This window comes from Jaculus jaculus, chromosome 6 (genome assembly GCF_020740685.1).
Source record: "Jaculus jaculus isolate mJacJac1 chromosome 6, mJacJac1.mat.Y.cur, whole genome shotgun sequence".
In the NCBI taxonomy this organism is placed as follows: Eukaryota; Metazoa; Chordata; class Mammalia; order Rodentia; family Dipodidae; genus Jaculus; species Jaculus jaculus.
The window spans coordinates 156716640-156744305 of NC_059107.1; the positions used below are offsets into that span (position 1 = coordinate 156716640).

The 27666-nt window shown below is 50.4% G+C and overlaps 1 protein-coding gene and 3 non-coding genes across 4 annotated transcripts; all 4 read right to left on the bottom strand.

Annotated features, from left to right (window-relative positions):
- Positions 1–13051: 13051 nt before the first annotated feature.
- Positions 13052–19934, bottom strand: Rpl3 (ribosomal protein L3). Its single transcript, XM_004650323.2, has 10 exons — positions 19871–19934; positions 18855–19047; positions 16955–17123; positions 16260–16395; positions 15287–15473; positions 14747–14907; positions 13986–14087; positions 13602–13697; positions 13235–13354; positions 13052–13147 (listed from the first exon to the last, which is right to left on the bottom strand). The coding sequence occupies exons 1-10, from the start codon at positions 19871–19873 to the stop codon at positions 13103–13105; spliced, it is 1212 nt and encodes a 403-aa protein (XP_004650380.1). The 5' UTR covers positions 19874–19934; the 3' UTR covers positions 13052–13102.
- Positions 13768–13861, bottom strand: LOC123461978. Its single transcript, XR_006638020.1, has one exon. It is a non-coding gene; the product is annotated as a small nucleolar RNA U83B (small nucleolar RNA).
- On the bottom strand, positions 16396–16449 carry LOC123461989. Its single transcript, XR_006638027.1, has one exon. It is a non-coding gene; the product is annotated as a small nucleolar RNA U82P (small nucleolar RNA).
- LOC123461924 lies at positions 19376–19441 on the bottom strand. The gene has a single exon (XR_006637969.1). It is a non-coding gene; the product is annotated as a small nucleolar RNA SNORD43 (small nucleolar RNA).
- Positions 19935–27666: the final 7732 nt, after the last annotated feature.

A 27666-nucleotide genomic window follows, 5' to 3' on the forward strand; every position in this document is an offset into this window, starting at 1 on the left:
CACAGGGCCATTCTCTGAGCCATGATGAGTCAGGTGTGGGAAAGACCCATGAAGTCATCAGGCAGCCTGGGTCACCTCAGGGGGCCAGTCTCTGGACGCATCAGCTGGGGAATCCCCGAAAAGGGTGGTGTCTGCTCCTCTGGATCCAGGGGGCGGGGGGACATTGCTGCTGAGCTCCTGGACCCTGAAATGTAATCTTAGGCAAGCTGGCCCTGGATACCCAGCCCCTTCTCGCCTCACCACCTGGAGAGAGGAGTGAAGGAGATGCCTGGAGCAGAACGCGGCTTGGGCACAGCGCCCGGCCCTGGCGGGGGGAGTCGTTCTGTCACCCACTGGGCATTCCACCTGAGCTCTCTAAGCTTTTATGGTCGTAACAACAAGGACCAAAGGCCCGGGCACCTGAGCGCCAAAGGACAAGGGCTCAAATGTTGGCACCTCCAGCAGTGGGACCTAGGGCCCTCTGTAGCATCACATCCCTGGTCCTCAGTTCCTTCTTCTGGAAAGCGGGGGACATGAGAGATGCCCAGGTTGACAGGATCAAGCAAATAGACATCATGTCCAGGCAGGAAGCACACATATCTGGGATCTGGAAGAAGAAACCTTAGGGGGCACCTGAGATGGTCAAACTCTCAGCCAGGACCGAGGAGGGGCTGAGGCCTGAAAGCCAGTGAGTGTGGGAAGCAGGGAGAAAGGCCAAGGGAAAGCCGGGCGTGGTGGCACACACCTTTAATCCTAGTACTCCGGAGGCAGAGGTAGTAAGATCACCATGAGTTCAAGGCCACCCTGAGACTACATAGTGAATTCCAGGTCAGCCTGGGCCAGGGTAAGACCCTACCTCAAAAAAACAAAAAAAAGAAAGAAAAATAAAATAAAAGAAAGAAAGGCCAAGGAAGACCAGCCACAGTGAAGAGTGTGAGGAGCTAGGAGGGGTCAGGTAGAAAGGTTCAGCGGACCTTGCCACCAGAACTCCATTCACGGGGCCCTCGAAAAAGGAATGGAGGGGGCTGGAGGATTGCTCAGTGGTTAAGACGTTTGCCTGCAAAACCAAAGGACCTCGGTTTGATTCCCCAGGAGCCACGTAAGCCAGATGCACAAGGTGACACATGTGTCTGGAGTTCCTCTGCGATGGCTGGAGGCCCTGGCATGCCCATTCTCTCTCTCTCTCTCTCTCTCTCTCTCTCTTCATAAATAAAAATGTAAAGAAAGAAAAGAAGAGGAGGCAGCAGTTCTGAAGTACAGGGCAAGGCCCTCAGGCAACATTGGTTTGCTAGCTTGAGCTGGGCCAAAGTGAGGCTTTGTTGTGGCCCAAGGGACAGTGTCCTCATCATGGTGGGCCAAGTGTCCTCTCTGTAAGCAAGGAAGGAGGTAGAATGAGGAAGTAATTAAGCTTCGGAAGACCCCTCATAATAGTCACAGGCTATTTGCAGGGATGGGGAAACTGAGACCCAGAGGCAGGGACGTGGCTGCAGTCTGCCAGCAAGACAGAGGCACATCGAAGCTGGCATCCCTTTTCTTATCATCCCTCTGGGGCACAAAGAGACTGCTCAGGCTTGGAAGAGGAACCTGGGAAGGCCTGGCATGCCACACTCTTCCCCAGCCTGATGACCCTTCCCTCTGCTATTCCGGGGCTCTGACCCCTGACTGGCAGCTCCCCTGTGGGCATGCCGCCAGCTGAGGGAGCCCACCACAGGGGAGCCAGCCAGGGGGAGTGAGGCACTTGCATTCCCAGACAGGCCAGGAACATTCCTGCCGGGGTGCCACTCTGCCTCTCCAATGCCCCACCCGTGTCCTGCACACAGTGCCCATTGTCTGCCCCAGACACTTTGAGCTGCCGCTGCCTCCAGCTTCCGACACCTCCTACACCCTTCCCTTCCCAGGTGGGGCCCCACAGGCACCCATTTCTGGTTTCCAGACCCCAAAAAGGCAGCCATTTCCATTTATTTGGGAACCAAACAAGGGTCAGAGAAGGAAAATGGCTTATCCCAGACCACACAGGCTCCCCCCAGAGCTCCTCACTGCCTCCCTCTTCATGCTTTCTCCCGCTCTACGTCTAGCTGAGCATGCTTCCTTCACCAACTCGGGGCCTGGAGCCCCTGCATATTACCGGCTACTACTGCGGGGACCCATAGTCCAGCCCCCCTGTTTGCACCCCCATTTTACAGACCAGGCAGCCTACTCATGGAGCCTAGCTGCTTGCCAAGGCCACCCAGTGAGGAAGCAGCTGAAATGGGATCTGGCCCAGGTCAACAATGTGAATCCCCAGCCCACGCTCTTTCCACCTCCTGCGGGGAACAGCTCAGTGCGGGCGGGGCCGAGGCTCTGCAGCCAGGGGAGAAAGTAGGTGCCACCGAGCGTGGCAGGAAAGTGCCTAATGCACCAAGGCAGGGCAGCTCGGCTGAGCCAGCGGGGGGCCGGCATGCTTGCTCACCCACCCATCACATACAAGGGTGTCAAGCCCAGCCAGAATGGAGAAGCACCCAGCTGAGACATGGGGAAGGGGGCAGGGGAGCCCCACCTTTAGGGAGATGAAGGGGGAGGGTAGAGTGAAGAGCTGCAGCATTGGAGCCCACCCAGGGCACACCTCTCCTAAGTGCCAGGGAAGATCCTCGGATACCCACTCAGCCTGCCTGTGACTTGCTCTTCTCTCCTTGGAGACAGTTCTTGACAGTCTTGTTTCTTCCTTCAAGACTGTTCAGACTTGAGCACTCTATAATAAAACAACAACTCTGCATCCCCCAGCTCCCAGAGCCCCCAAGCACCCAGCTCGGCCCAGCACCCAGTACTCAGCACCCCTCATAAGTAGGTCTAGCCAACACACACCTAACACCCAGTTTCCTCTAACACCCAGCACTTACCTCAGCACCCCCAGGCATCCCGTTCTTGACCCCCACTCTTTTGGTTTTTCAAGGTAAGGTTTCACTCTAAGCTCAGGCTGACCTGGAATTCCCTATGTCGTCTCAGGGTGCCCTTGAACTCATAGCGATCTTCCTAACTCTGCCTCCCAAGTGCTGGGATTAAAGGCATGTGCCATCATGCCCAGATCTTTAAAAAAAAATCTTATTTTTATTTATTTATTTGAGAGTGGCAAAGAGGTAGAGTGAGAGAGAGAATGGGTGTGCCAGGGCTTCTAGCCACTGCAAATGAACTCCAGATGCATACCTTACCTTGTGTATCTGGCTTATGTGGGTACTGGGGAACTAAACTGAGGTCCTTTGGCTTTGCAGGCAAGCACCTTAACCACTAAGCAATCTCTCCAGCCCACCCCCTTTTTTTTTGAGAGAGAGGGAGAGAAACAGACAGACAGACAAATAAAGGGAGAGAGAATTGGCTTGCCAGGGCCTCAGCCACTGCAATTGAACTCCAGATGCTTTTGCCACCTAGTGGGCATGTGCAGCCATGCACTTGCCTCACCTTTGTGCATCTGGCTTGCATGGGATCTGGAATGTCTAACATGAGTCTAACAGGCTTCACAGGCAAATGCCTTAAGTGCAAAGCCTTCTCTCCAGCCCCAACCCTGCCCACTCTCACCTGTGACATGTTGACTTGCTTCTATATAATGTCTGTCCCTCACTAGAAAGGGAAGCACACAGGGCTGGGATCCATGACACCACATCCCAGTAATACTGGCTCCAGGATCCCCTTCAGCCAATAGCAGCACCAAGGGCATCGGCTCTGACTCCCTTGCCTGAGCCCTTTTGCTACTGCTCTTGACTTGCATGTAAACAGGCCAGTGTGGAAGGCCACCAGGGTGCACAGGCTCTCTGCACTGGGTGAGATGCCACCTTGCTCTGTGAGGCAAGGGGACAGTTTAACTTAAGTGATCAGTTGGACAGTAATACCAGCCCGTGGGAAGCCACAGTCTTATTTGGGCCAAGAGAAGTCTTAAAGAGATTGCAGGAGGCAGCTAGATCCAGGCCCTGGCTAGTGATGACAGGTGGGCAATGTCAGGTACTGGTGACATTTCAAGTCCTGAAAGTCAAGTTATGTACATTGCCCGTGCTATCACTAAAATCATTTCATGTTGCCTCAAGCTCCAGGGCCATGTGCTCTGGGTTGGCCCTCCTGCCTCCACTCCACCAAGAGGATCCCAAAGGACCAGCTTTGGAAATGCACCAGCGGGCTCGAGAAATGGCTTAGCGGTTAAGGCACTTGTCTGGAAAACCAAAGGACCCAGGTTCGATTCCCCAGAACCCATGTAAGCCAAAGGTGGCGCATGTGTCTGGAGTTTGTTTGCAGTGGCTGAAGGCTCTGGTGAGCTGATTCTCTCTCTCTCTCTCTCTCTCTCTCTCTCTGCTCTTTCTTTTTCCAAAATAAATAAATAAATAAATAAAAGGAAATGAACCAGCAAGGAAGTGTGACTTTCCCAAGGCCACCAGGCTGGCTAGGGCTGAAAGCTGAATCCTGTTCTGCCTGGAAGACTTCTGCTCTGCCAAGACCCAGGGCTATAGGACTGCTTAGAGCGGTCAAGCCCACACCCCTCAAACAGGACCCACACTCATACTAAATCTCCAGGTGAGCTGAGAGGTGCTCAGAAGAGAAAGTTGATGCTTCCTGGAGGAAGCAGGCCTGGCCCTGAGCCAGAGGAGCCTAAGGCAAGGTAACCCCCACCTGAATCACCGTCTCCCCAACAGTGACATCACTAGTAGGCCAGACTGCTGCAAGGCGGCACAGCTGGAGGATGGGACAAGCTGAGGCAAGGCCAGGTGGTTGTCTAGAAATATATCACTGGGTAGGGGGAGGGGTGGAAAAAAAACTAGAGGAAAAAAATAGAGTAATACATCACCTACCCAGTACGAATCCACATCAAGGCCCCAGGGCCCCACGTGCCTTGGAAATCAGACTGGGAGGCCATCAGGGTGGAAAAGGTGCTTCATTTTGGAGATGGGGAAACTGGCCCAGGGAGGACAGTTACTCGCCCGAGGCTGTACAGGCCCAGAGTGGGAACCCAGGCCTCTGCCCCCCTCGCACAGTGCTCTGCCCTGGACGAGAGCTCCCTGGGACCTCCTCTGTTCCTGCTGGAATTCTGGTGGTGGGTGGGGAGTATCACTCAGAATTTTCCAACCCAACAGGCTCCTCCCACAACCTTACCGCCAGGAATGTTATAAGCCAGCTTTGAAACACAATCATTTTCAGGCATTAAAGTCTTTAAACATACATGCATATGAACCTTCACTGCTCAGCCTCTCCTAATACTTGACCACACCCTCCCATCTATCATCTAGAGGTCATGGGGATGCATAGCCTCTTGACAGGGGCCACGCGATATAATGATGTACCCTCTGCTGGTCTCTCCAACTCCAAGCTAGACCCTCACTCTAAGGGTTTGAGGTTGATCAACTATTTAGACCAGAGCTGGAGAGATTGGCTTGGTGGTTAAGGCGCTTGCCTGCAAAGCCTAAGGACCTATGTTCAATCTCTCTCCAGATCCCACATAAGCCAGACACACAAAGTGAGAGCAAGATTGCACATGCCCACTAGGTGTCACAAGCATCTGGAATGCAAAAGCAGTAGCTGAGGCCCTGGTGTGCCAATTCTCTCTCTCTCTCTCTCTCTCTCTCAAATAAAAAATAAATGTATTTATACCACAGCAATCAGCAAACACTATAAACCCAGGATACGGCCTCTCACCTAGGACTGGACATTAACCAGCATGGTTCTGCCAACATGCAGTCCAAGTACAAGACTCTCCCTCAGGAGACCCCAGAAATTGCCGCCTCTGTCCCTCTGGGTCCCATCCTGTATCCCCACTTCTCCTCTGAGCCTCCTACCAGCCCATCCCCCACCCCGTAGCCGGAAAACAAAACTTAAGGGGTGAATGCTGTCCGGCTCTCCTTCCTCTGCCCTTCGTCACATGACCTGTCCAACCCACGCATGCTCCTGAGGTCAGTTTGAGCTCTGTCCCCCACCTCTTCACCCCTCATCATTCATTTCCCAGCCAAGGTATCCCCACCAAGAGACTACAGTCCGGCTCATCTCCCTTCTGAAGCAAGCCTCAGCTGCTCTCTGCTCTGGCACCCCCAGGCTGCACCCTCCCATGAGGCGATCCCCTCCATATTCCCCTCACTGGATGGTGACTCTGTGTGAACAGGGCTTCTCTATTCCTTCCACAACTGTGTCTCAACATCTCTACGCCTAGAGTATGGCCAGTAGGTGTTCAATGCACACGTGGAGGAGCAGATGAATCCAGGGAAGGGCACTGTAGCCCGGGAAGGTCTGGAGTGATGGACTAAGAAGGGAAAGGTTGGAAGACAAGGTCAGAACAGTCCCCTCCTCCTCCACCTGCCAGTATTACCTGGCATGGCTTCCTTTCTTCCCTCCTTCTGCCCTAGCCTTTCCTATGACACCCTCTTGCCCTGAGGCTTGAGGGGAGCAATCTGGAGGAATTCCTGGCCCTGAGTCAGTGGAGGTGCCCCAGCAGGCTGGCGGGACAGAGTGCGCACATGCCAGGGGCAGCTCCAAATTCCAGCTCCCACAGCCTGCTCAGAGCCTGCCTGGTGGGGCCAAGAGGAATGGGAGCCCCAGAATCCAGGGGGCATGGCATGGGAGAGGCTCGCGGTGAAGTAGGGTGAGCGAGGCAGGTACTGAGTGGACAGGTGGTCAGTAGCGGTCCCCAGTGTTTCCAGAGGCCAAAGGAATCATGGGGACAAAATTGTGGGGGAGGGTGTCTGTGATCAAAGGCCAACATCCAGGAAAAAAGAGTACCCGGGGGCCTGATTCATGGGATCTCATGGAAGGGGCCCTGACCAGCCCCAAAGAGCCCCCTGACTATGCCTGGACACCCCCCGCAGTGTGTTTAGTGGGGTCCCCAAGGCGGCTCCAACATGCACAGCTACTCTGTACTCTATGGCTCCAGGAAGGAAAAGGGGTGACGAAACTAGTACCAGACTCTGGGTCTGGCCTCTGGGCAACCTTCTGTCCTTGTCACTCCCTTTCCTGGGTCAGAGCCAGGTGTGATAGGCTCAGGCAATAGCCCCTACCCAAATGTCAGCACCAAGGCTACTGCCAACGCCCACAGCAGCACACGTGGCCTGCCACCCTTCTCGAGCGCATCTGGCCCAGCGCTGAGACTTTTGCAGCCTGTAGTATGGCGCCAGAACCCGACTTGCAGAACCACATTGCCTCCTCACTAGAAAAGTCAAGGGAGCTGGGCATGGGGCCACTCTCCTTTAATCCCTGCACTTGGGAGGCTGAAGTAGGAGGATCCCCATGAGTTCGGGGCCAGCCCGGGATTACACAGTAAATTCTAGTTCAGCCTGGCTAGAGCGAGACCCTACCAAAAAAAAAAAAAAAAAAAAAAAAAGATAAATAAATAAAGAAGAAAAAGTCAAAGGACCACAGGTACCTACAACCAGAAAATCCCAGGACCATAGAGTGTTGGACTATTTTCCATTCCAGTCCCAAGAACTGAAATCCAAACAATCTCAGAAGTCCACTGTCTTGCAAACGAACAAACAAAAAACAGAACCAGGGCTGGAGAGATGGCTTAGCGGTTAAGTGCTTGCCTGTGAAGCCTAAGGACCCCGGTTTGAGGCTCGGTTCCCCAGGTCCCACGTTAGCCAGATGCACAAGGGGGCGCACGCGTCTGGAGTTCGTTTGCAGAGGCTGGAAGCCCTGGCGCGCCCATTCTCTCTCTCCCTCTATCTGTCTTTCTCTGTCTGTCGCTCTCAAATAAATAAATAAATAAATAAAAACAGAACCATAGAAGTTTGGGTGTTGAGAACTTAGAACCAAAACTTCCTCAATAACAATCACCGTGATCCAGAGGCAGGGGTTCCGTGACCTTCCCCAGGCAGCAGGAGAACAAGCCAGGGACTGGTTGGTTGGGGACGTCGTGCTAACCCTGTGAGCCTGGGCTACAGACAGGAGAAGGGGCACTTGTGAGCTAAGCCCAGGGCGCTGAGGGCCTCTCCTCCCACCTGGGTGGCTCCCTCCACCAGGCCAGGTGAGGCCCAGGGGAGAAGGAATGCGGTCTATGCCCATGGGCTGGCAGTGAGTGTGTGGTCACTGGGGGTGGCAGGCTCTTTCCTTTCCCACTGCTAAGCTTGGAGCTTGGAATTTTCTCCTGGCAGGAAGGGCCCACCTTCCTGAGAGTGGAAAACAATCCTTGGCATCTGGCCCCTGAGGCTACAAGGTCTTTGACAATGCCATCATTATCCTCCCTGCCTCACCAAGTCTGGTGTGAGGGGAAATTGAGGCAGGCAGATGGGATCTGGGGTGGAAGTCCAGAATCTGAACCTGCCCCGGGGCAGATTCCAGTCATCTCTGTCCCTGACCACAGAACGTCAGAGCCGAGAGACACCCTAGGGGAGGGGCTACACTGCTGGAAACAGACCAGAGAGAGAACACAGTTTATCCAGAGTCACCAGCAAGCTGTTCTTTTCTGTTGGCTTTTGCTTTTTGTATTGGTATTTTGTAGGGGACTCTTGTTTTCTTTTTTGCCTGGAAGTGTGTGTAAGGTGGTGTGTGTGTGTGTGGTGTGATATGTGTGCCATATGCATGTGTCCATGTGGTCATCTGTGGTGGGGTGTCCCTATCTGAGTGGCCGGAGCAGGAACAGTGGGTGGCCGGGCCATTGGTCTTCATTCAGCCTGTTCTTACTTGAGCCAGATTCTCCTGCTGACCCCAGCACTTGCAGGTTTTTTTTAAATGAGCCCCAGCAATTCTTGGATCCCTGCTCCCCACAGGACAGGGATTATAAGCATCCATGGCCATGCCCAGCTCTTTATGTAAGTACCAAGCCCCTGGCTTTACATGGATAGTGGAGAATTGAACTTGAGTCCTTTGGCTTTGCAGGCAAGCACCTTAACCACTAAGCCATCTCTCCAGTCCCTTTTTTTTCGTTTTTAATTTACTTATTTGCAAGCAGAGAGAGAGAGAGAGAGAGAATGGGTGTACCAGGCAATGGGTGTGCCAGGGCTTCTTGCCACTGCAAACAAGCTCCAGATGCATACACAACTTTGTGCATCTGACTTTATATGAGTGCTGGGGAATTGAATCCAGGTCGTTAGGCTTTGCAGGCAAGTGTCTTAACCACTGAGCCATCTCTCAGCCCCTCTAGCCCAGGCTGACCTGGAATTCACTATGTAATCTTAGGGTGGCCTCAAACTCACAGCGATCCTCCTACCTCTGCCTCCTGAGTACTGCGATTAAAGGCGTGAGCCCCTTCCTCTTGGAAGGCTTCAAGGCTCACCACTTAGGCTCCTGCCACACCTCAGAGGTAAAGCATTCTCACACCTCCCTTGACTCCCCCGCCGCCCCAGGACAAAGTCCAAGCACCCTGCTGCGAGCCACAGCCGCTCACACCTTTGTCCCACCAGGCCCTGCTGTTTCTCTCTGCAGGCTGGGCCCTCTGCGGGTCCCTGCAGCCTCTTGCCCTCCTCCCTCATCACGGTCCAGCTTGTCCTCTTCCCAAAGCTCTCCCCTGGGCTTCACTGGGACCTTCTGGTGGTACCTCTGCCACCTGCCTTGCTGACATGGAGCCACCTTTCAGCCAGTCTGCATCTGTTAAGCTCACCAACTTCAGTTCCACAACTGCCTGAGTTCTGCAACTGGCAGGGAACCCTGGACATCCAGTTTCAGAGCGGCCATGTTGTCCAGTTAGGCCCCAAGCATGATGAGGAGCAGGCCCAGGCAAACCCCACAGCCCTGGGGAGTCTCAGAGCATCTGCAACCCAGGCTTGCTGAGCCACAGACCGACCACCTAACTCAACACCCACCCTCAGTGTTCCAGAGCCACCCAGAAGGTTCCAAAGTTCCAGAAGCCACCCTCCAGCACCACCCCACAGACACACGGTCACACTCAGATGTAGGCCCTGTCCCCGGGGACAGGCGACGGGAAACAGCTCGCTGCCCAAGCCTTTTTCACTTCAGTTTTTCCTAAATTTGCTTTGAGGAAGTTGTCCCGGCCTTGGCACTCTCCCCGCACCTCTCTCTCTCACGCTCCCAAGCTCATTCTGCCCACCCCGACTTCTCTGGAAGCGTGATCAGAACCGAGGGCTCTGCCCCTGTGGGGACCTCAGGGTAACTACAAGGAACAGGGTGGGGTGGCTGCTAGGGATGGAGAGAGGCGGCAGAGCCCGGCAGTTCAGGAAGAAGTGGTAGCCTGGGACATGGCACATTTCAGAGGTGAGCAGGCCCTGAGGCCTCTGCCTGCTTCCTCAGAGGAACAGAGGTGTGGCCATGGCTGAGGGCAGCGGGAGTGACATCCCATCACGCACCCTTCAACTTGCTAACCCAGGGCCTCACTCATTGCATCTTCCAACACATGTTCCATGCTCACAGGCACAAGAACAGTTGGGCAGACATGCCTGGCCCTGACTGAAGGAGGACGCATGTGGCTGGCAGGATTCAGATTACAGACACAGGTGGCCACACCCAGCTTTGTTCCATGGGGGTCTGGAGACTTGAACTCTGGTAGTGCTTAGTCTCAGAATCCCAACCTCTTGGGCCGGAGGAATGGCTTAGAGGTTAAGGCATTTGCCTGCAGAGACAAAGGACCCAGGTTCAATTCCCCAGGACCCACATAAGCCAGATGCATAAGGGGGCAACACACATCTGGAGTTCATTTGCAGTAGCTGGAGGCCCTGGCACACCCATTCTCTCTCTTTCTCCCTCTTTCTCTGTCAAATGAATAAATAAAATATTTAAAAGAAAGAAAAGAATCCTAACCTCTTGACATGGTCTCAGGCAGTCCTGCTTGCTCAGGAAGCACACTTAACCACTGAACCATCTCTCCAGCCATTTTGTTTGTTGAGACAGGGTCTCCCTCTGTCCTCAGACTGATCTATGTACCTCTACCACCAAGTGGTAACAGATTCTTCAAGTAGTAACCCTGAAGATACTGAGGCGTGAAGCACTCAGGCAACAGGGCACAGGAGACATCCAGGTTCCTGGGAGCAGGCCAGGGGCTGCGTCCCGGATGGGGCCCTGATGTGGAAAGGTGCACGGACCTCAAGAGGGTTATTGCTGGAGGGCAGAGCAAGCAAGGGGGCCACAAAGCCTCAGACAAGTAGCTGCAAGCTGAGAACTGGAAGAGGGTGAGGTGAGACTGCCAGCAATGCTGGGGAAGGGGGGGAACACCCTGGTCCCCACCCTGACCCTAGCAAGACTGTCACCAAGATCAGGGCCAGAGTACCTTGGGGTGAACCCCTGAGGTGGCAGCCAACTGGCCACTTCCTAGCCTCCTTGGGCCATCCCCTGGTGACCTCGGTGAAGACACTGGCTGTCACGCCTTTTAAGGCAATGACGGCTCCTGTCACAATCTCCCTGTTCCCACTTGCTCAGAAATTTCCAGCAGTTTTTTTTTTTGTCAGGAAGATTGGAATGAGACTACATGTCCTGTCTCTACAGGGTTCCTGGGAGGCCTGTCTGGGGGTTCTGATGAAAGTGCGACGGGAAGTACATGCACGCCACTGCCACAGGGGACACACCCTCAGTTATGTGACCCAGCCACCTCATCCCACAGCCTACAGAAATGCTGGGGACTCCCATCCTGCGACGTCAAAGCAGGGTCACCCCCCTACACACACACAAATGTATTGAGCAACTGTGTTCCTAGCTAGGAAGCTCAGAAGATTGTGCAGTTAACTAGGGAGACACAGGTGCTTAAAGGAGCCAGAAGGCTCACCCAAGGCCTTTGCACTATGCCTCTGCCTGGGTGTTCCAACAGAGCTTCACCAGATCTACCTTCACACCCTTGAGCCTAAGACCCTATCTGCACCCAGGGGCCTGTTTCTAGCTGTCCTAAAACCATCCCAGAGTGTGGTGGCGCACACCAAGGTAGGGGGGTCACCGGAGACTACATCGTGAATTCCAGGTCAGCCTGGGCTAGACCATCTTGTCCCATCTGTGGGGCTCCAGGGTGGTTTCCTGTGGCACTGATAAAGAACTGAGCTTCCCAAGTGGGTTAAGGGAGGCACCATACATTGAGACTGTTGTTCTTTGAACTCCACATTCCAGGCAAGCCTGACCACAGATGTCACAGGAAGTTGTCTGCACCAAGCTAGCCATAGGGCTCAAGGTGGAAGGGGTGAGAACAAGGCTGGCTGACATCCTCAGTTTAAGTGGACTCACTGGCCCTGTGCAGAATCTGCAAGCTTAAGGTCTTCTGAGGGTCAGCACACCACAACCCAGTCTGTGAACTTTATTCAGAACTCCCGAAAGGCTGGCACCGGCATGCGCAGCACCCACCCCCTGGTGGCCCCAGCCTGAAGTGCAGCCTGTGGCTATGCAGTGGACAGTGTGCTAGAGGAATTCCCACACGCCAAGGACACTGACAAGTGACCTCCCACCTTCTGCCGGTGATTAACCTCAGGCAGGCCTGTCCTAGGGAGGCCAGGACTGCTTTATTTAGATATGGCCTCAATCAAGGCTGACTTAGAACCGTGTTAGCCTACCTCTGCCTCCCAGTGCTGAAAGTAAAAAAAGGCCAAACTAGGATATGGCTCAGTGGTAGGCACTTGCCTAGCTTGTACATTCTGGGATCCATCTCCCTGCATCAGCCAAGAGGGTCATGGCAGAATAACAATTTTACTGCAATGCAGCAAGGGTGGCATGCCCTCACGCCTGCTCCATCTACGTCTCATGCATACCATCTGTGACAGGCTCTCCTGGGTGCGCATGACACCCCCTCCTCCTGCAGTGCCAGACCTTGATGCAACTTATAAAGGACCTGAACAAGTCTTGACTGGAAGATGCTCTGAGAGGATTAAGCTAAATTATCTTCTTGTAACAGGGTTAAGGTGTTGTACCCTTGCCAATCAGTGCTGTCAGGGACCAGGGAACATCAAGTCCTTCCCCTTGCCACAACCCTGGTGTCACCCAAGCTACGCAAACAGACTTCTATAGCAGACCCACCCTAACACTAACCCAAGACTGTCTTTCAGTAGTTTGAGACAAGCTTTACACACCTATGTATTTCAGGCACAAGGGCTGTTAGGCAAGCCAAGTGTAGCCAAGAGATACAAAATGCAAACATCTTTCCTGTCTTAAAGAGACCACCTGCTTCCCAGGTCTAGCTATTGTCCAAGAGGGAAAAAAAAGCAAGGCCATGTCACTGGAAAAGCTTTTATTAAGACCCCACCAGGTGGGGACTGTGCTGATATTAAGCACCCTCCTCCTTGGCAATCCGGTCTTTCTTGAGTGGTCCCTGTAAAGAGAAAGAATGTCGTTAGAGGTGCAACACCAAACATACCCAAAACACCTGCCCAGTCCCCAAGCCCAGGTGGAAGCTCACCATAAATGCTTTCTTCTCTTCCATGGTCTGGAAGCGGCCATGGCCAAACTTAGAAGTTGTATCAATAAACTTCAAGTCAATCTTCTCCAGAGCCCGCCGTTTAGTCTGCACCAGCAAGGACTGCGGAAAAAGAGAGGCAAGTCAGTACTGACAGAAACCAGCCTTTGCCAGTCCATCTGTGTGTTATATAAGGCTTCCTTCCTCCCACAACAGGACACCTAAAGCAGCAGCAAACCAGAAGGTTCCTCCTTCCCATGACTTCAAAAGCAGTTGTCCGTGGGGCACCAAGCAAGTCTCCCATGTTATATTAATTCTCCCAACTCAGCCTTGTGATCTATCTTCCCCACAGAACAGCATCTAGCCTCACCTTGCGGAGGGTGAGCACCCGCTTCTTGGTTCCTACTACACAGCCTTTCAGCATCACAAAGTCATTGGTCACTTCACCATAATGGACAAAACCACCCTGAGGATAAAAACAAGGTTATTGGGTCAGTACAAATTAAGCATGGGGGCACTTGCCCACACCAGACAGTACCGTTCTCAGAAGGAAGGCAACAGGGAATGGTTCCTCATTTGCACTCGGGCGCTGTGCCCAGCGCACATTCCAGAGTCTCATCACAGAACGGCTAGGCTTGCTTTCCATAAACCCCAATCAAAATGTACTCAAACAGTACAGAGCCCACTTAATGACTTTACAACCAGTCCAGCAAACAAACAGAAGTTGACTACAGGCCCAGGGATCAGCTCTTACCAGTGGGTTGATACTCTTGTCAGACAGGTCATAGTCAGTGGAGGCATTGTTCTTGATCAGCTTGCCATCCTTGATAAGGTAACCCTGACCAATCTTGTAGATCTGAGGAAAATAAATAAGCCACATTAGGAAGGTCAAAAGATCATCAGCCCATACAGGCAGAGCAATCTACATGCTTGCAAAGATCAATAGGTCAAAGTCAATTCCCCGTTACCACATCAAGCCCAGCCACAAAACAGCACGTGTGAAACCTGCACTGGCTAGACCTAGACAATCTCTAATAAAATTTAGGGCTGGAGAGATGACTTTGCAGTTAAAAAACACTTGTTTGCAGAGAGCTTGAAGACCCATGTTTGACTCCAGATCCCACATAAGGCAGATGTACAAGGTAGTGCATGTGGAGTTTGACTGCAGTGACTGGAGGCCCCGGCAAGCCAGTTTTCTCATTAAAAACTACAAGTGGGCTGGAGAGGACAGAGGTTCAATTCTCCAGGTGCCACCTAAGCCAGAAACACATGTTGGTGCACGTGTCTGGAGTTTGCTTGCAGTGGGCTGCATGCTCATTCTGTGTGTGCAGTTTTAATGAAAAAAACTACAGCCAGGTGCCTTCTTCCCAAGTGCTGGGATAAAAGGTGCACACCACCACAACCAGCTCACTATTTTTGACAAAGTACCAAACCCTCCTGCCCTCCCCTACCCCAGGCCATGGGATGTGAGGGAGGACCCCATGTCTCCGTGGAGAGCCACCCCCAGAGGCCCACCTTCTTGTTGATCTCGGTACGATGATGGTAGCCCTTCTGGCCAGCTCGAGCCACAGAGAAAGCCACACGGGCAGGATGCCAGGCTCCAATACAGGCAACCTTGCGCAGCCCTCGGTGGGTCTTGCGGGGCAGCTTCTTGGTGTGCCAGCGGCTGGTGACGCCTGGAAAGAACATGCTACTGCCAATGCCCAGGGTCAGGCACTTACCCCCACCAGCCATTTTCCCTGGCCAACCGTAGCACTATTTATTTACCACCCAACGGGTAAACAAGGAGTCTGCTGACCAAAATCCTATCAGCATCACCCATCTACAAAGCTGGATATCCTCACTTCCTAAGCACTAGGTGCACTCCTCTGCAGCTGGTGCACAGGCACTTGCCACCACAAGAGACGCTGCTGACAAGTCCCATCCTGTCCCCTAGAATCCCAGCCACGCTGGTCAGCAGTCTCTCGGGCACTGTGCCCAGCACACATTGCAGGGCCCCACCATAGAAAAGCCAGGCTGGGAGGCGATCTACCTGTTAGCCACTTCAAAGCTCACCTTTGTAGCCTTTGCCTTTGGTCACCCCAATGACATCAATCATCTCATCCTGGCCAAACACCTGGTTCACGGGGATCTGCTGCTCCAGCCTCTCCCGGGCCCAGTCTAGCTTCTCGGCCACAGTGCCCCCGTTCACCTGGATCTCCATCAAGTGGGCCTTCTTCTGACGAAGAGGAAGCAGGCGCATCTAGAAGAAGCAGTTACAGCTCAGCTCAAGTGGTCCTCCATGGATGGGCAAGCAGACTGATACCAAGTTTCTCCACAGCAATCCCACTCTGAATTATAGTTCAAGTTGCCCTCACAAAGCAGCCCAGGCAGTAGCTAGCACTTAGAATTACGGTACTTGGAAGACTAAGACAGAAGCATCCAAGTGAGCTCTAGGCCAGCCAAGGGCCTCTCTCCACAAAAAGGGAGGGTTTAAGCAGTTAATAGCTCAAAATTAAAAAGCTCCAAGAGCCTTCACCACCTGTGTTAACATAGCCATCTCTGACCACACACTGATCATTTGATACACACACAGGATACTGAACGGACAGTCAGAGGTCCAAATGACACCGGTCCCAGCACCTTAACAGACCACATCAGGCTAACATTTGAGTCATCCCACTTGTGAGTTCAAAAAGTCATTTACCCTAGAGTATGCTCTTTACTAAGAAATGACAACAATGCCCTCTGCTGGCAAGTCAAGGAATACATAGATGTAAATGTTTCATCCTGTACCAAGACAAACCAGCATAACCCAGGCCCTGAGGCAAACCTCAAGCAACATGGAATCTCCCTCGTTGCCCATCTCCTTTGTAAATTTAGGACAGTAATTCCTGAAGAAATGCTTGGCACAAAAATCCTCTGCACCAACAATGAGGTGCTTTGTACCACGCCCAATACTTGCCTAGCTGAGACGTATGAAGCCCTGGGCTTGTTCAGTACTAATGCACATCACCTAACTACCACGCAACAACAGCTCAGGGCTTACCTGGGTGTGGGCGATAATTCGGATGACCTGACAGTACTTCTTCATGCTGCTGAAGTCCTTGTCCAGCTGCTTCTTGCCCATGTCGTCCTGCCATTTCTTGCAATATTTAGTGAAGGCCTTCTTCTTAGATTTGTGCCTTCAGGAGCAGAGCAGAGTTGGGGAGGGGCCAGGCGCAGGGCTTCATCGCCCCTCAATGGGGTGAGCGGAAGGCACGCTGGCACCATGTGGGGATGTGGCTCATTGCCGGCTTCTAAGGAGCCTTTTCCACCGGCAAGCGGAGCCTGGATGGAGCTCATCGGACAGAGCCGAGCGGAGCTGAGCAGAGGCGCACAGGTTAATGTAAGTCATACATTCAGATACAATTCTTGCTCCAGGGTGCTAGAAATCTCCCTTTTCCGTGGAGGAGAGGGTTTAATTCCAAGCGCCAAATAGAAATTCAGAATCCTAGCTAGGGCCAGGTGAGAAAAAAATGGCCATCCCTGGCTTCAGGCTGGATGCAATTAATAAATGATAAAGGTTTCCCAGTAACCAATGGAACACCAGGTGCTCAGCCAGCCAATACCCACAGGCTGAGCAGAGTAAGCTTGACTCAAACCAGTGGCTGAAGGGCTGTCTCCTCCCTCCCAGACTGAAGCCCTACTACAGGGTGTTCCCAGCTCACCAGCCCAATCTAAGGACCACAGGGCCTCCCTTACCAGTTCTTATAGAAGCGCCTTTTGCACTCATCACTGATATGCTCAGCAAAAACTGTCTTGAAGGTTCGGAGGCCTCGAGGGGTTTCCACATAGCCCACGATGCCTACAACCACCATGGGCGGAGTCTCTACAATGGTCACAGCCTCCACTACTTCCTTCTTATTCACCTCTGTGAAGAAAACAAGCAGACTTGAATGAGTAGGCTGACAAGAACGATCGAACATTCCAGCGCCTTTTTCTGAGGCAAGCCCTTTTTGAGGGAGGATTGGCACCCCAGGGCCTCCAGCCACTACAGTGAAACTACAGATGCATATACCACCTTGCACACATGTGCAGTCTTGCCATCTCAAGCCCTCCAGTAATTTTTTTTTGGATTTTCGAGGTAGGGTCTCATTCCAGCCCAGGCTGATCTGGAAATCATTATGTAATCAAGGAGGCCTTAAACTCATGGCAATTCTACCTCTGCCTCCACCAAGTGCTGGGTGGGATTAAAGGCATATACCACAGCACCCAGCTTCTAGCACTTTAATGCATCTCAGGTTTTTTGGAAATGTTAGCCCAAGCTAGTCCCAAACCCACAATCCTGCCTCAGCTCAACATTAAGAGGCAGATGTAGTAGCACATGCCTCTGATCTCAGCACTAGGGAGGATGGCAGATCAGAATGAGTTGAGGCTATACTGTGTTCCAGTTCCTCCTGGGCTAGATTGAGACCCTACCTCAAAAAAAAAAAAACAAGGGGGAGGGCATTACCATGAGATGTTTACAATCATGAGAGTTAACAAAAAATTAAAAACAATAAAATGCCAGCCATGGTGGCGCACACCTTTAGTCGCAGCACTCAGGAGGCAGAGGTAAGAGGATCACCAGGAGTTCGAAGACACCCTGAGACTACACAGTGAACCAGGCAAGCCTGAGCTAGAATGAAATCCTACCTCCAAAATAAATGGGAGAAAAAATTAGGCAGGGCATGGTGGCGAGCACATCTGAGCTCGAGGCCAGCCTGAGACTACACAGTCATCCTGAGCTACAGTGAGACTCTAGTGCGTGGTGACACACAAACCTGGGTGGCAGAGGTAGGATCGCCATGAGTTCTAGGCCACTGAGAATACTCTGTGAATCTTCCAGGTCAGCCTAAGCTAGAGTGAAACCCTACCTCAAAACTCAAAAAAAAAAGGGGCTGGAGAGATGGCTTAGTGGTTAAGCGCTTGCCTGTGAAGTCTAAGGACCCTGGTTCGAGGCTCGGTTCCCCAGGTCCCAGTTAGCCAGATGCACAAGGGGGCGCACGTGTCTGGAGTTCGTTTCAGAGGCTGGAAGCCCTGGCGCGCCCATTCTCTCTCTCTCCCTCTATCTGTCTTTCTCTCTGTGTCTGTCGCTCTCAAATAAATAAATAAATAAAAAATAAAATAAAGTTTAAAAAAAACCAAAAAAAGGAAAAACTGAGCTGAAGAGAAAATAACATAGGTCAGTATGCTTGCCCATGAAGCCAAGGACCTACATTCAGCTCCCCGTAACCCAGACACAAGGTGACGCAGGCACACAAGTCCACAGGAGGACATGGCATGCTCATTCTCTCAAATAAATGACTCTTAATGAACATAAGGGAAAAGAAGCACCAATTTGCCATCAGATTGCTCCAGAAATATCTGAGGCAAATTTCATTACTTGTCTGAATCCACTGAGTCCTTAGTATTACCTGTTTAGCTTTTTATCTCCCATAGCTCAGCCACTGCCTTATTTTATTTTACTGCATGAAGGTGGGGAGGCAAAATGTGCAGTTTGCATTCCAGGATCAAACCCCCAAGTTAGTGTACACTGTTGTGACTGGGCAAATGGAACACGCTCAGAGTCGGAAATATTCCTATTTCCCATACACTGCTAGACAAGAACGCATGTACATACTGGATCCTGGCCGATCGACTTCTCGGACGATGTGGGTCATGCCTGCCTTATAGCCCAAAAAGGCTGTAAGGTGGACCGGCTTGGAAGGGTCATCCTTGGGGAAGCTCTTCACTTTGCCCCGATGTCTGCTGCTGCGCTTCCGAGGCAAGAAGCCCAAGGACCCATGTCTGGGAGCGGAAAATTTCCTGTGAGACTAAGGAGGGGAGAAACACCCTATTAGCAGCCAAACTAATAGGCAGTTACCATTTCTGCTTTCCAGGTTGTGCATAAAGACAGTTTCACACTTTTATGTTATCAGAACTGACACTACAGAATTACAGACCTTCCTCTCCTAACTTTAAAGCTTTTCTTTTACAAATAAATCTTTTTAATAAATACTGCCACACCAAAAAAAAAAAATAGTAATTGCTCGGTGGCTTTGCGTATGAAGCAGACAATGAAAGGTGCGCTGGAGACAACTGAGCTAATAGCGCCACAGGCCTGGTCAGCGCCCGCACACGTAGGCCTCTGGAAGTCCGAGCCAGATCAGAACTTTGACAATCAGCACAGAGTTTTCTGTCCGCCCGTCAATAGGTTCATCATGTGTGGTTTGTGGGAACTCCAGAGGCCCTTCACTAGGAAGACAACCGGCTTCTGGAGCCTTCCGAACTACAGTTAACTGTAGCCGCCAATGCACCACTCCTCAAAAAAAAGAGCCTCCGAGCCAAAGTGCTCATGAGGCGAGCGCTAAAATATGGCTTAAGTCTAAATCCAAAACCGACCCACGTCTTAAGATGAGAGGCCTCTACGCCGACTCCCGCCCCAAGGCCTCTCCCGCGGGCTCCAGGCCGGTTCACCACGCGCCTTCCTCTACAAACCCCGCGCAGTTCCAAAAAATAGGCATGACGGCGGCTGCCGCTGTGTCCCGTCTCCCTAAAGTAGGTTCCCGGTGCCCGCCAACCCGGGATGGCGACGATGCACCACGGATCCAGCTAGGCCAGCGTCAGCGAGAAAGAAGCCGCCATGCCTCGACTCACCATCTCGCCGTCAGATCCCGCCTGTAGAGGTCGGCCTGGCTCCGGTGCAGAGTATATAAAGACACGCCGGGCTCCGCCCCTTCCGGCGTGCGAGCGCGCGCCCGCGGCGGACGTCGGGTCACGGGGCGCGTACCGGCCGCCATTTTTACGCACTCTGTCTCGCGCCTAGCGTTAGCCCTGGGCCCGCTCCGGAATGACATATAGCGTGGTTACGGCGAGTGGTTGGGTTCAAACTTAGTGAAAAGCCGCGGAGTTGCTGTAGTTGTGTGAAGAGTAATCGATCTACGGCGTTCCGCAGCAGCCAAATTTGATAATGATTTTTTTTTTTTTTTTTTTTTTTTAATGGCCGCGTTGCTACTTTTCGTGTTGCTACTTTTCCGCGGTGGTCTTCATTTCCCAGGCACTTTCCTAGGTGCCTGTTTCAACTCCGCCCAGATCAGCGAAAGCAAGGTTGTTGCAGCAGGTTCAGCGAGGTGGAGGGCGGTTCTCGCAAGCTCTTGAGTTGCGAAGACTGAAACGCTAGTTTGCTGGCTGCCAAACCAGTGTTTTTATTTTATTTTTGTATTTTTCGAGGTAGAGTTTCTCTCTAGCCCAGGCTGACCTCAGAATCCGCTATTTAACCTCAGGGTGGCCTTGATTCTACCTCTGCCTCCCAAGTGCTGGGATTCCACCACGCCCTGATTAAAACCAGTGGGTTTTTTTTGTTTGTTTGTTTGGTTGGTTGGTTGGTTGGTTTTTCGTGGCAGGGTCTCACTCTAGCTCAGGCTAACTTGGAATTCCCTATGTAGTCTCAGGGTGTCCTTGAACTCACGGCGATCCTCCTACCTCGATCTCCCAAATGCTGGGTCTTAAAACCAGTGTTTTACATGGGCTTCTGTGTCATCTGGCTGGCCTGGAACTCAAAGTAATCCTCCTCCTCCTCCTCCTCAGCCCCCCATCTGCTGGAATTACAGTCAGGTGCTCCCATGCCTGGCTAGTTGTACAGGAATTATTGAAAAATTTAATCTGTAAGTGGGGAATTTGATGTCAATATATACTTACATGTAAATTTTAATATGTTCAAATAGTTAATACTGTGAAATTTCCAAGTTTTATAATGGCCATGTGTTCAATAATTTGAATTTACTGTTTGAGTATGTGTATGTATGGACGTGTGTTTGCAGATGCATGTGCTCTGCACACATAGTGGCCAGAGAAAGGTGTTAGGTGTTCTCCTGTGTCACTATTCTGCCCCATGTCCTTGAGACAGAGTCTCTGTGTTTCAGACTGGTTGACCAGTGATCATCCTGTACACACACACATGTGCTTCCCTGTTGTGATTACAGGCATGTGCCTGGCTTTTTACATGGGTGCTGGAGGTGGAACTCTGGTCTTCATGACCACACAGCAACTACCCTTACCACTCATACATCTCCCCAACCCTTGATAACTTTGAAAGTCTATCATTATATTTAGGTGACAAGTAAGGATCTTTGTTTTGTGTGCCAAATGCCTGCATTTTTGTGTGTGAGTGGGTGTGTGCTTGTGCCACAGCAGACGATTTTCATCTTGGGCCTCATAGGTTCACCTCCTTGAGGCAGTTGATCACTCTGAATTCTCCCTTTGTTCTTCCCTGCTGAGCTTGGCATGAGTTTCTGGGAAATACTCCGCCTCCCATCTTGCCCTCAGCTTCAGCATGCAGGGGTTACGGAAGCCTGCCACGGTTTCTGGCTTTTTATGTGAGGTCTGGGGATGGAACTCCAATATTCCCACTTGAGCGACTTGTGCTTTGAGCCACCTCTCCGGTCCCATTTTTTTTTAATTGTAAATATTTGTGAACTATAAACAAGTCTTTCATGTACAAGTCTGAGTTACAGAACATTTCTTAGTTTGTTTCAGAGAAGGCTTATTTAAAAAATAATTCCTGTACTATTATGTATTAAGCATAAGGTACTCTTAAGTATCAGTTATGGTAGTTCGTTTTCAGTAGTCTGTACTATGTTAGAACAAACATGCATCTTGTCTTCTAGGGAATCCATGTGTATATCCCCTTGCATTGCTCTGCTGCATAGGTTCTTTTGATGAAGACTTCTGTCTTAAACTTGGCTGAAATATTTTGTTCTGTTTTTTTTTCTTTTCATTCAGTTAATTATCTAAAAAATTATGTCAATTCGGTTTTACATTCTAGTTGTAACGAGATTATGTTGATTTCCTGTACAATAAATACAAGAATTACTGGGAAAAAAAAACAAAACAGTGTTTTGGATAAGGCATCGACTCACCTTAATCACTCCTCCCTGGAGCTATGTCTCCTCCAGTCAGTACCCCGATGCAGTGTTCCTCCATTTTGAGGGTTTCCCAAGGCTGCCTCATGGCGTCTGCTTTCTAAATCCTTCCAGGAATCAGTTTTATCTCATATTTCCCGATGTTTCCTGACTGCATGCTTCTCACCATCAGTGGGTACTAGGGAGTTGAACCTGTGTCTTTACGCTTCCCAGGCATGCGCCTTAACACCTAAGCCATCTCTTCACCCTTTAAAATTTTAATTTTGGGCTGGAGAAATGGCTTAGCAGTTAAGCGCTTGCCTGTGAAGCCTAAGGACCCCGGTTCGAGGCTCAATTCCCAGTACCCACGTTAGCCAGATGCACAAGGGGACACATGTGTCTGGAGTTCGTTTGCAGTGGCTGGAGGCCCTGGCGTGCCCATTCTGTCTCTCTCTCTGCCTCTTTCTCTGTCTGTCACTTTCAAATAAATAAATAAACATAAAACAAAAAAATTAAAATTTTAATTTTAATTCCTTTTTTGGGGGCGGGGAAGGTGGTTCGAGGTAGTCTCGCTCTAGTCCAGGCTGACCCAGAATTCACTATGTGGTCTCAGGTTAGCTTTGAACTCACAGCGATCCTCCTACCTCTGCCTCTCACCTCTGCCTCTCAAGTGCTAGGATTAAAGACATGTGCCAGGGGCTGAAGGGATGGCTTAATGGTTAAGGCATTTACCCAGGTTTGATTCCCCAGAACCCATGTAAGCCAGATGTACAAGGTGGTGCATACATCTGGGGTTTGTTTACAGTGGCTGGAGGCCCTAGTGCACCCATTCTCTGTCTGGCTGCCCGTCCCTCTCTCTCTCAAATAAATAAATATCTTAAATAATTTTATTTTTCGAGGTAGGGTCTCACTCTAGCACAGGCTGACCTGGAATTCACTATGGAGTCTCAGGGTGGCCTCGAACTCACGGCAATCCTCCTACCTCTGCCTTCCGAGTGCTGAGATTAAAGGCGTGTGCCACCACTCCCAGCTCTTAAATAATTTTTTTAAAAAAAGCCATGCACCACCACGCTCGGCTATTTTCATTTATTTCTTTACAAGCAGAGAAAGAATGGGCACACCAGGGCCTCTAGCAGCTGCAAACAAACTCCAGATGCATGTGCCACTTTGTGCATCTGGCTTTACATAGGTACTGGGGACTGGAAGTCCAGTCATGAGCATTTACAGGCAAGCACCTTAACAGCTAAGTCATCTTTCCAGCCCAAGTCTGAGTTTTTGGCCAGCCTGGGCTACAGAGTGAGTTCCAGGGACTAGAGTAAGCCCCCTCCACCACCACCCCCAAAAGGAAAAAAAGATTCTTGCTGAAGGCTTGCCCTATGCCAGGTACACACTTGGGAAAATGTTAAATGTATAAAAGGCTGTTGATTTGGGGTTTTGTTTTGTTTTTCAAGGTAGGATTTCACTCTAGCCCAGGCTGACCTGGAATTCACTATGTAGTCTCAGGGTGGCCTTGAACTCATGGGGATCCACCTACCTCTGCCTCCCAATTGCTAGGATTAAAGGTGTGGGCCACAACATCCAGCTAAGGCTGTTGATTTTGATGATCTGCCCTCAACAGATTAAACTAATATGGAGTCATTCATGCTGAATGAGACGCAAGTAGATGAATTTCAGTTGGTTACAGCAGCTAAGTTCTCTGGTCAATCATAGGCAGCCAAGTGAATCAAATAAAGCAAAATAATGGGACTCTAGCCCTCAGTTGTTTTCTTTTGATATTTTAACTTATTTATTTGTGAGCGAGAAAGAGAACACGGGCATACCACATTCTCTTGTCTCTGCAAATGAACTCCACATGCATGTGCCACTTTGTGCACTCAGCTTTACATGAGAACTAGGAAATCGAACCTGGCTTGGCAGGTTTTGTGACCAAGTGCCTTTAACCACTGAGCCATCTCCCCATCCCATTTCATTTATGTTTTGTGTCCAGAAAAGCTGCCTGGCTCTGTGGCAGTCCTCGAGTTCTTTGAAACTGTTCCAAGGGCTACCTTCTTTTAAAAATGCTGCAGATGGGCTGGGGAAATGGTTTAGTGGTTAAGGCATTTGCCTGCACAGACTAAGCACCGGCCTCAATTCCCTGGGACCCGCGTAAGCCAGATGCACAAGGGTGCAAATGCATCTGGAGTTCGTTTGCAGTGGCTGGAGACCCTGGCACGTCCATTCTCTGTTTCTCTCTGCCTCTTCCCCCCCCCCTTCTCTCTCTCTCTCTCTCTCTCAAATTAATAAATAAAATATGTTTAAAAAATAAAAAAATAGCCGGGCGTGGTGGCACGCGCCTTTAATCCCAGCACTCGGGAGGCAGAGGTAGGAGGATCACCGAGAGTTCGAGGCCACCCTGAGACTCCATGGCGAATTCCAGGTCAGCCTGAACCAGAGTGAGACCCTACCTCGGGAAAAAATAAAATAAAATAAAATAAAAATAAAATAAAGTTGCTGCTATTTTCTGCCTGCTAAGGCAGAGATGATGGCCAGTCTCTGCACAGGCTATGTTTTCCCCTGCCATCATGAATGAAGCTTCCCCTGGACACCATAAACTAAAACTTTTCCCCCCATTTGCTATTTTTATTTATTAATTTGCTTGAGAGAATGGGCACTAGGGTCTTTAACTATTGTAAGCAAACTCCAGATGTACGCACCACCATGTGCATCTGGCTTACGTGGGTACTAGGGAATTAAACCTGGGTCCTTATGCTTTGCAGGCAAATGCTTTAGCTGCTAGGCCATCTCACCAGCCACGTTTGCTGCTTTGGGTTGGGTGTTTAGTACTCGGGAGGCAGAGGTAGGAGGATTTCCATGAGTTTGAGGCCACCCTGAGACTACAGAGTGAATTCTAGGTCACTCTGGGCTAGTGGGAGACCCTCCCTCAAAAAAAAAAAAAAAAAAAGTGAATAAGGCTGAGCATGTTGTTTGTTTTACTAGGTAGGGTCTGCCTCTAGCCCAGGCTGACCTGGAATTCACTATGTATTGCTCAAGGCAATCCTACCCACGCCTCCTGAGCTCTGGGATTAAAGGCGTGCACCACCATGCCTGGCTTTTGTTTTTTCAAGGTAGGCTTGCACATTAGTCCAGGCTGACCTGGAACTCATTCTGTAGTTCCAGGCTGCCCTCAAATTCACAGATCCTCCCACCTATGCCTCCTGAGCACTAAGATTATAGATGTGCACTACCACACCCGGTTTTCATTATCATTAAGGATTTCTTCTCAGTGCTCCAGCGCTTTTCAGTGGTCTACCGCTTACTAGGAGCCAGGCTCTGCTTTAAGAATGTATTGTCCTCTCCTCTTCCTCTTTCTGCAGGTGTTAATTGGAGCCACAGAGAGGCAGTAGTGAGAACAGAGTCAGGCCCAAGGAATCTGGCACAGTCCAGGCTCTACGGCAGGGGGCGACAAACACTTTCTGCTTTGGGCGAAGAGCCAGACAACTATTTTTTACCTCAGGATGATAAGGAACCAAAATGAACTTCAGGTGCTAAAACATCTGCACAAAACCGGGGACAGTAGGATTAAAGATGTGCACCACAATCTCAGGACCCAGACATATTTGTAAAATTCAATTTTTAAATTTATTTTTAATGTTTTTGGTTCTTGGAGGTAGGTTTTCACTCTAGTCCAAGCTGACTTGGAATTCACTATGTAGTCTCAGGGTGGCCTCGAACTCACGGCAATCCTCCTACTTTTTTTTTTTTTTTTGAGGCAGGGTCTAATTATAGCCCAGGCTCACTTGGGACTCACTTTGAGTCCAGACTGGCCTCAAACTCACTTCAATCCTCCTAGAATCTTAGCTTTCTAAGTACTGGTATAAAGGCATATGCCACCATGCCTGGTTTAGTTGTGTGATTTTTAAAATTTTTTATTTACTCATTTATTTGTTTGTGCACGCATGTGTTTGCATGTGAATGTGAACATGCGCATGTGTTTGTGTATTTGCCACTGCAAACACCTGTCCAGCTTTATGAGAGTGGCTGAGGCATTGAGCCCCTCTCCCCTGCATGCAGCTTTGCAAGCACCTCTATTTATTTATTTATTTATTTTGATTTTTAGAGGTAGCGCCTCAGTCTAGCTCAGGCTGACCTGGAATTCACTATGTAGTCTCCGGGTGGCCTCGAGCTCATGGCAATCCCCCTGCCTCTGCCTCCCAAGGCATGTGCCACCATGCCTAGCTCAGCAAGTGCCTTTAATTGCTGACACACCAGCAGTTAACTCCCCATCCCCACTTGTGCTGTTTATTTGTTTTGTTTATTTATTTTTATTTATTTATTTGAGAGTGACAGACAGAGAAAGAGGCAGATAGAGAGAGAATGGGAGTGTCAGGACCTCCAGCCATTGCAGACGAACTCCAGATGCATGCGCCCCATTGTGCATCTGGCTAATGTGGGTTCTGGGGAATTGAACTGGGTCCTTTGTCTTTGCAGGCAAATGCCTTAACCGCTAAGCTATCCCCCCAGCCTTCATATATATATATATATTTTTTTTTTTTTAATTTATTTATTTATTTATTTATTTTGGTCTTTTGAGGTAGGGGAGTCTCACTCTAGCCCAGGCTGACCTGGAATTCACTATGGAGTCTCAGGGTGGCTTCAGACTCAAGGCGATCCTCCTACCTCTGCCTTCCGAGTGCTGGGATTAAAGCATGCGCCACCACCCCAGCTTTTCTTTTTTACTTTTCAGTGTGTGTGTGTGTGTGTGCGTGTGTGTGTGATGTGCACTTTTGCATGTTCATGTGTTTGAGTGCAGGTGTGCACGTCATAGTTCACATGTGGAGATCAGAGGACAACTTTTTTTTTCTGGGTACTATCTCATTATATCCCAAGCTGACCTGGAATTCACTAGGTAGTCTCAGGGTGGCCTCAAACTCATAGCAATCCTCCTACCTCTGCCTCCTATGTGATGGGATTAAGGGCATGTGCCACCATACCCAAACCTACTTGTGTAATTTTTTTTTGTTGTTTTTTCGAGATAGGGTTTCACTCTAGCCCAGGCTGACTTGGAATTCATTATGGAGTCTCACGGTGGCCACCCTGAGACTCCATAGTGAAAAAAATTTTTTTAACTCCTGAAAGGAAAAGAAAACAAAAAAAAAAAAAAGAAAAGAAAAGAAAGAAAGAAAGAAAGAAAAAGACAGAAGCTGGGCATGTTGACATATGCCTTTGATCCCAGCATTTAGAAGTCTGAGGTAAGAAGTTTGCTGTGAGTTTGAGGTCAGCCTGGGACTAGAGGGTGAGTTCCAGGCCAGCCTGGGCAAGAGTGATACCCTACAACAAAACAAAACAAAAGAAAAAAAAAAAAAAAAGAAAAAAAGGGGGGGAAATCTACTTGGTTTTTTTCAAATTTAGATGCCTGCTGGCCTGCTGTGTCAGAAGCTAGAGGCAGAGGAAAAGGCATGCATAGAGATCTCAGGGCAATGCCAGAGAAAACAGGCTAAACTCCACCTATCTAGAGAGAGCTTGAGCAAATTGTGCTTAGAGTCAAAGTAAGCACGCCAGAAAGTTCGAGTCGGG